Consider the following 9,054-nt stretch of genomic DNA (forward strand, 5'->3'; position numbering starts at 1 on the left):
CTTAAAACTCTTCTCTTTCTACTTCTCTTTAACATCACGTTTTAGGACTGCCGGAGCATTGCTACCTCCACTGTATCTCTTCATTCCAACCCCCAACCTTTTTCTGTACTTACCGGCTGCCTTTTGACACCAAGCCAATTTTTCCAGACCAGGACCCGGAGCTGATGAAATTGGGAAGACATCCTTCAAACACAATGAACAAAAGAATTTTTCTCTTTTACTTCCACCCTGGGAAAAAAAAATTGCGGCCCCGTCCAACTTGTATGTCTGTGGGTCAGGAAACTTTTCAAGGCATAGCTTTTGTGGGGGCTGGGGCAAGAAATCCACAAATATTCTCTTCTTGCTGGATTTTTTTTTTCTTTTCCTTCCTGTCCCGAGCACTTCTCCACCAAGTCTTTCTCCCAAATAAGGACCAGTATCTTTCAGTGGCTTTTGCTTATTTTAAAAATATCATCCAGTTGCTGTGTGGTGCATGAAGTCCAGATTCAAGAGAGAATGAATGTCATTCAGATAATGCCCCACTGTAGAAAAAAAGAAGCAGCAGCTGAACCCACACCTCCTACTCTCCATGAAATTAACTGCCTATCCACACCTCCCAGAAGGTGTCACCTGCATTGAACACGTCATAAGGAATTAGGTGGGACCCTTGCCAAGCCAGTAGGACTTGTCCTGCATTCTCCCGCCTTCTTGACTACGTGGTGCCTGCTCGCTCCACAGTGCAGGGCAGAGAGAACATTGCACACCATCGAGTTTCAGTGACTCTTCTCAGATTTAAGGTGTCACTTTGATATTGTAAGTCAATTGGGCCAGAGGTCAACTGCAGAGTTTTGAACCTCCATTTGGAATCAGACAGTAAAGAGAGTCTTAGAGTAAAGAAGAATTCTTTAGCTGAGTTCAACTAGAGCTTCAATTTGAGAGAAAATGATCATGCTGGAGAGGTCCACCTTCTTTCACAATTTCCTAGACTAAGCAAAATGCAGAAAATAAGAGGTTGGTTTCCTGTGACATAAATGGAACACAATGAATTCCCTCATTTAGGGGGTGGAGATTCGCACATCTATTACCAGAAAACCATGCTATTTCAGGCATTTATGGTTGAAAGAGAGAGGTTGCCCTGGAATATTTTTGAATTTATTAATGTAACAGAATTCTATAGTTTCTGCTGAATCAGCAGAAGAAATAGACTAGGGAGAAAGAAAAAAGTTCCGTGTTTGAATTTTCAAGACACTCTGTCATAAAGTAGCTTTAATTGCATTTATTATGTATGTATGTACGTACACAGATGTATGGAAAAGTCTGTCAGAAAGAACTGACCTTGCTTACTTACTTAAACCCATTAAAAACACAGATTTCCTATTTATTCAATCTGGATTCAGTCATTTTTATAATCTCATCTTCCAATAGTTTGCTTCAAATTCTTGACCTCCTGCCAAACTGGTATATGTTACAATATACAAATATATCTAGATTTCCTGTCCCTGGCTGGCAGATACTCTCTTTTCTACCTGGGATGTATTCCTCTCTCTCTAGGTTCCTCCCTCTTAAAATTATACCATTTAGACATCTTCCAGGAAGACTCTTCTGAACAACTGGACAGAAGAGCCTCTGTCTTGTATTCAACAGAGTACTTTGCATCTATCTTGTACATGACGTTGTCCTTTCTGCCTTATTGTTATTTGTATGTCTCATTTTCTCTCTCTCTCTCTCTCTCTCTCTCTCTCTGGCTGGAGCAATAGCACATTGTAGGGCGTTTGCCTTGCGTGCAGGCAGCCTGGCCAAGCCGGGTTCGATTTCCCCGCCCGGCAAGCTACCAAGAGTATCTCGCCCGCACGACAAAGCCTGGCAAGCTATCCATGACATATTCAATATGCCAAACACAATAACCACAAGTCTCAAAATGGAGATGTCACTGGGCCCGCTTGAGCAAATCAATGAAAAACGGGAGGACAGTGACAGTGATTTTCTCTCTAGCTGTAACTTCTTGGAGAGCATGAACTATTTTCTATCCCACTTTATACAAGATTTATTCCCAATCATTGCTGTTAAATTTAATTAGACAATTTGAGCTAAGGTGAGAGACACTCTTCCTTGATCCTTACTCCTATGTGTGATTGATTCTTGATGTGACTGCAACAAACTTCAGTTGGAGAATCAGTGAACACAATGTTTCTCCCTTCAGATCTGAAGTCAATGCTGGTGCAGCTGCCTGGTTCCCAGGTATTTCCTGCAGTATGCATGGCAGCCCGCCAGGGGCCATGCTGGCACAAGCCCATTACCTCAACTCTGGCTCTGTCCCTAGTGCAATGAGTCTCTCTAAGCCTCATCCCCATGAGGCAGTCCATCCTGAATATCTAGAATTTGGCCTTTTGATTCTTTTCTTGTGCAAGTTAAAGACTAGCTGTTCTTCAGACAATTGAGAGTCTGTTTGTAAGATTCATTTGACTTTCTCTAGCTTGTCCAAGACCTGAGCTTCTGCCTTCCCGTCTTCTTTCTCTATGCTTTCTCCTAATCCACAGCTGATGAATGGTTTGGTTTATACTATTCAGCTGTAAAGCCAAGATGAGATTTGGGGAATGACTGTGTATGCTGAGAGACATTATAGGCAGACTCACCTTATCCTGTCAGTTCCTTACTCACCATGTGACTGATCTAGGCGAGAAGTCAAATTGAAAAGTACCAAATGGTTTCTCCCAGCAGCAACTCATCATCTCTCTCCAATGTAATCATGGATTTGTCTTCTTATTGCTTGCTTAACTTAAGCTAAAGATTCTCGTAAGCTGCCCTATTGTCCTTCATTTTTCCATTTCTAATTTTCTGATGAAGATAACTTATTTTATTATAACTCATGACTTCCCAGGAGATATATTTCTTCAAAGTAATTTTAAAACTGTACATTAGGTATTTAATATACATAATATATTTCTTCATAGATATATATTGAAAACTCATCCAAACATCACATACTTCCTTGGGATAATGTCTCATAATACTCAATTCAAAGAGAGAGACTGGAATAATCTTTCATAACACACAATCCTAAATAATTTATGTGAGGGCATATAATCAGTCAGATCTCCATATCCTGGCATTTATAGTCACTGTCACTGTCCTCCCATTGTTCATCAATTTTCTCGAGTGGGCCCAGTAACTTCTCCATTCTGAGATTTGTTACTGTGTTTGGCATATTGAATATGTCATGGGTAGCTTGCCAGACTTTGTCGTGCAGGCGAGATACTCTCAGTAGCTTGCCGGGCTTTCTGAGAGGGGTGGAGGAATCAAACCCAGGTTGACCATGTTGGCCGCATGCAAAGCAAATGCCCTACCTGCTGTGCTATTGCTCCAGCCCTGGCATTTATAGTAAACAAATATTATTCTGGTACTTCAAATGTTTTCCAGCTTTCTTTTAAAACTGTAGCACTGTAGTACTGTTCTCCCATTGTTCATCAATTTGCTCAAGTGGGCCCAGTAACGTCTCCATTGTGAGACTTGCTGTTACTGTGTTTGGCGTATTACATAAAGTAAAAATATTTAAAAATTTATGTACAGATTGGGGCAAGAATGACATAGTACAGTAGTTAGGACACTTGCCTTACCCACAACCAACGTGGATTCAATGCCCAGCATCCCAGATGGCATCCTTCAGCCCTGTCAAGAGAGATCCCTGAGCTTAAAGACAGGAGAAATCTCTGAGCACCACTGGGTGTGACCTGAAAACACACACACACAAAAAAGAAAGAAAGAAAGAAAGAAAGAAAGAAAGAAAGAAAGAAAGAAAGAAAGAGAGAAAGAAAGGAAGAAAGAAAAGAATTACATTAAAAACTGTCTTGTCCAACATTTATACATGAATCATAATCTCTGATCAGAATAGAAGCTGAAGTAATGAGACTCACCAAGAAGAAACTGGAGGGGAAATATGGAAAGAGATTAATTATAGAAAATTTGCATTTTTTTAGAGAATGTAACTTTATGACCCCATTTTGATTGTAGATTCATAGAGGTCTTAGGATTTTCTCTTGGAGGAAGAAAAAACAATTTGGCAACCAGAAATAAACTGCACCCAGACAAAGCAGCTGAAAAACTGTTTTTCATAAGTGATGTACAAAGCTATGCAGCAAATAAATAGGGCAAAGTTAAAAGGCATAATCATTGAAAGAATATATTTATCTACAAGCTCTTGGTAGCCTTACATTAAATTGCTGTCTTCTCTATGCACACGCGAAATTGCTATCTTCTGCCAGACTATTGTGAACTGCCATACTATTCAAACTTTCCAAAGCTTCTGCCAGAGGCCAGGAGATTTACATTGTGTTTTAGGATAACTTCCAAGTCTCAGTCCCAATCTTCCTCCATTCTCTTTCCATGGAATTTGTTGAATTTGTTCGTGGATCTACTCCTTGGTTTACAATAGGTACATCTGTTTATAGATTCATCACACCTACCAGAACCTCTGTGAGCTCACTTTATTGGCAGTAAAAATTAACACATCAATTTATCATAGAATACTTGTAGAAAAATTAATTAATCCCAGTTTCCAAAGTTTCACTCTTCTAAACTCTAGTGATCCCAAGATTTTGGCATATAGTTCAATGAGCACAAATTTCATGGAACAATGCCCAGAATTAGTTTTGAGCCAGCATGGACATTCTCTGTAGGCTGGTCTTGTCTATGCTCGTATCCAGGTTCATTTTATTTACTGAATCTAATTTTAGTGTTGTCTCTGCCAAGGTATCACAACTGTGTCATTAAAGGATCCATAAACTTTGAATGCATCAGCTTTTGTCAGCCAACCAGTCAAGCCATGGTTGTATGAACCTAGGACCAGAGCTAGAGGAAATCAGTACAATCATGAATAGAATCTAGAGGTCATTAAAACATATTAATTATTTATTTAAATATTTTAACAATAATACTAGACTACAAAATTGTGTGTTTGTTTTAGTATTGTAAAATAGGAATGGTACACAATTATCAGGCTGGAGCGATAGCACAACGGTAGGGCGTTTGCCTTACATGAGGCCGGCCCAGCCAACCTGAGTTCGATTCCTTCTCCCCTCTTGGAGAGCCCAGCAAGCTACCGAGAGTATCTCGCCCACACAGCAAAGCCTGGCAAGCTACCTGTGACATATTCAATATGTCAAGCACAGTAACAACAAGTCTTACAATGAAGACGTTACTGGGTTCACTCGAGCAAATCAATGAACAACAAGAGGACAGTGCTACAGTGCTACGCAATTATTACCCAGTAGAGGGTACTGGGTAATATTTACTCAGTAATATATACTCACTGAACAGCTGAGTAGCAGTTATTAAGGATTGACTGAACTGCACTTACCTATCCCTATGGAAAATGAAACTAGACCATTTTCTGAGGTTGAAAGTGACACTCAGAGAGATAATATAAGTCTCTGAATTCACCTAGAGGTGAATCATCACCCCTGATACGTAGGGTGATGAGCGCTGCATAGAAAGAACATAAACCCTAAGTTTGCACCCTTGATTTCTATGCATGAGGCCTCAAGCCCCAAGTACTGAAATTAGTGGGAGGAGTTGAGAAGGAAAATAACTTTAGAGAGTTACCTAGTTCTCTGGAACTATAAATAATTAGTAGAGATGGATTACATTTGAAAAAATAATTACCAACAAACATCAGTGCAAATAGAATTACTGCACCAGAATTCAGAAAAAAATGAGAACTGCTCTGATTAGGCTTCTTCATAGAACTTCAAAGAATTTGCCAGCCTGGTTGTTGCCAACTCTATGAGATGTGTCTCTCCATTTCCAATTGCCCCTCCTGCCGTCTGCTATGATGCTGTTGATAAAGACAATTCACTTTCAAACTCTTCTTAGGCTGCTTCCTCTGCCCCAAGTGAAACTCTGCTCATTCTTAAAGGAGTGACTCAAGTGTTAACTTCATCTGTGAAACCTTTCTCAGCCCTTGCACTCACTATACCACCACCCCTGAATTAGTCACCCCTCCATTGTATTACTGTACACATCTGTTTATCAAGACAATCAACTTCTTACTAGCCTCTTACTAGCCTCTAGTAATAATCAATCTGTCTCTCCCTATATGCTTTGAGTCCTTCAGTATAAAAAAAAATGGAGTAGGGACCACTAAAATTTAGGGATTCACTTCTCACACCAGTGAGGATGGCCTATACCAAAAGGAATGAAAACAGTCGGTCAAGATGTAGTGAAAAAGGACACCCTATTCACTGTTAATGGGAATGTTATCTGGTTCACTCTCAGTAAATCAGACATTTAGGTTTTGTCTATTTACCAAACAGACAGTGGTAAACAATACGGAAATTTTGCAAAAGTAAGAATAGAGTTCCCATATGATCCAGTGATCCGGCTTCTTATTATCTATATCCCCAGAAACAAAAACTTAATTGGAAAATATATATGCTCACCTATATTCATTGCAGCACTTAGTACAAGAACCTGAATATGGAAACAACCCAAATTCCCAACAGAAAAAATGAATGAACTAAGAAGCTGTGATATATATATATGTATATATATATATATATATCTTGATAGAGTAATACAGTTATAAGAAAAGATGAAATTGTGCAATCTGGATGGAACTGGAAGGAATCAATTTAATTAAAATAGAAGGAGAAGACCAAGTACCAAATGATCTCACTACCTCACTCATCTGTGGTACATAGAAAACTAAGACAAGAAAACAAAGCGTAGAAAATGAGTCAAATTCTTGGCCCTGGATTGAAGAACTGAGAATGCCAAGTAAGGGGGCAAGTTAGTGGTACAGAAATGATGAGACCGACTGAAAATAACATAAGGATATTGGTTCAAAGTCTTTAACCCTTAGTTAGTGGTGAGGTGAGGTAACTATTAACATTAAAACTGTCACTTTACTGTAATTATGTGACCCAATCTATGATATTTTAATTTTTTAAAGTCTACTGAGGGGCTGAGGGACTGAGATAATCTTGTGACATTGTTGATACTAATACTGGTGGTGGGCATGGAGTTAGAACATTGCAGGGCCTAAACTATTATTGACCATACTGAAAATAACTGTGCCTAACTGAAAATTGGAAGGAAAAAGAAAAAGTTAGGGGTTCATTTTTTTTCTCTGAATAATGATGAGTACTCATCTGACGAGACTGAAAAGCTGGACTAAAGTAGTAGAAGATAAGTTTTTGGAGTTAGAATTATCAATGCAGAACAGTACATGTGATGTTGGAAACAGAGTAGAGTGTAACGCTGTAGGAAACGACAGGTTAGGAGAAAGAGAATCAGATTGAGGCTTGAAATCTATATATTAGTGGGAGTGAATGTTGAATCAGAATAAAATAATGTAGGGATTCTTATGTACCAGACGCCCAAATTTGTCCCTCACCTCTATAATCATTTCTATCATTAGCATCAATGATTGACATTAAATCAAGATGTTGTTGGACACTTATCATAGATAATTTTCTTTTTTTCTTTTTTTTTGGAGGAGAGATTGGGCCACACCCTGTGTGGTCAGGGCTTACTCCTGACTGTGTACTCCGCAATTCCTCCTGGTGGTGCTCAGGGATCAGATGAAATGTCAGGGATTTGAACTGGGTTTTAGCAGCATGCAAGTCAAACACCTTACCTCCTGTACTATCTCCAGCTTAAAAAAAATTATCTTTATAAGAAGTCTGTGAAGTCAACAGTTTTAGATACCCTATAGAAGAAGAAGACTGGGTCAAGTTACACCCTGAAGGCAAACACTTAGTGTCCTTAGAATGATATGAACCCAGGTCTCCACGAGCGAAAGCTTTTTCTTAAAGGCTCCCTCAAAGAAAGCATTCAGAAGGAAATATGGCAAATGTGTGCATTTAACTAGCTTAGATGCAATAGGTTGGGAAATTGAATCTAATTGATGGCTAAAATAACAGCAGCCTCCTTTTATGAGGAGGGTGGGGCTCCACCAGAGACTTAAGATAATGAGGCACCAGTTGCTAATACATCATTACCTAACATCCACTGGTGATGTAAGAAGGTGATAGCCAATGCTATGAAGCAGGTAGGTGTGTGGGTGGTGTCAGACTCAAGATTTTTTGGTGTTTTTATTCGTCAGTAGTGACACACTTCAATTTTGATGTGGATAGGACAACTCCGTCAGAAAATAGCTATGAAAACCACATCAACAAAAGGAGAAAGCATGACATATTTTAAGAAAGCTGAACACAAGACTAACTCACTCAAACCTAAGTTTCGGGAGTACATCTGTCTCAGAGGTAGTACAATGGTACAAAATGTCCCATCACAGTTTGATAAATTGGTCTTCCTGCCTTTGAGAAGAGTAACTCTGGGAACTACAGGGTGATTTAGAGTCTTACTGAGGATTACTCACCGACTCAACCAGTATGCGTAATAATTTGCTCGGTTAAACTGGTCAAGTCTGTTGAATTAATTATTTTACTAATGGGTTGCTGAAATCTTGTGGGGATAAGAAATAATGGAAGTGTGTAAAGTTTGTGAGTGAGTGTGTGTGGGGGGTGGAGGGGTGGGAAGGTTGGCCAAGAGAGAGAACATTAAGAAAGAGAAGTCCCTTTCTTTTTGCAATGGAACTCTTAATTCTACACTATGAGGACAAAATTTAAACCACTATTAATTTTGCTTTTCATTTTGTGTCTTCTCCCTTCTATAAAACTCGAAGTCTCTTAAAAGTCAATAAATAGTTCTGTTTGGCATTGCTTACTTCTTTATTAAAAATATAAGAAAACAACATCAGCATGTATTTTATTTTCTGGAGACTAGTCTGTTTGCAAAGAAATGTTCTAAAGAATATCAAAAAATTAAATGTTTGTATATATATATATATGTATAGCATGAATACTCCATGGAAACAACAAAACTATTTTAGAAAATTAATTTTTTAAAAGAAGCTAGAAAATGGTAATTTGCCATGTCTGGTGCTGCGAAGCTGAGCCAGGGGAGGGCCATCAGGGTGAAAGGAGCACTCGAGACACACAGGGCTCCGTCATTCAGGAGATGGCATGAATGCGTGCGTTTATTCAGAGCATAGGTACAGACTTAAGTATGTTTCCA

General features: G+C 39.0%; 1 protein-coding gene across 1 annotated transcript in view; it reads right to left on the reverse strand.

Moving 5' to 3' along the window:
- ABCA12 (ATP binding cassette subfamily A member 12) overlaps positions 1–182 on the reverse strand; it is a 194,711-nt gene extending 194,529 nt beyond the window's left edge. The window contains exon 1 of the mRNA XM_056111825.1: positions 114–182. Within this exon, the coding sequence (XP_055967800.1) occupies positions 114–182 (69 nt within the window). The remainder of the gene's footprint in view (positions 1–113) is intronic.
- Between the last annotated feature and the right edge of the window lie 8,872 nt (positions 183–9,054).

This window comes from Sorex fumeus, unplaced genomic scaffold (assembly GCF_029834395.1).
Source record: "Sorex fumeus unplaced genomic scaffold, SorFum_2.1 ptg000014l, whole genome shotgun sequence".
NCBI classification, from domain to species: Eukaryota; Metazoa; Chordata; class Mammalia; order Eulipotyphla; family Soricidae; genus Sorex; species Sorex fumeus.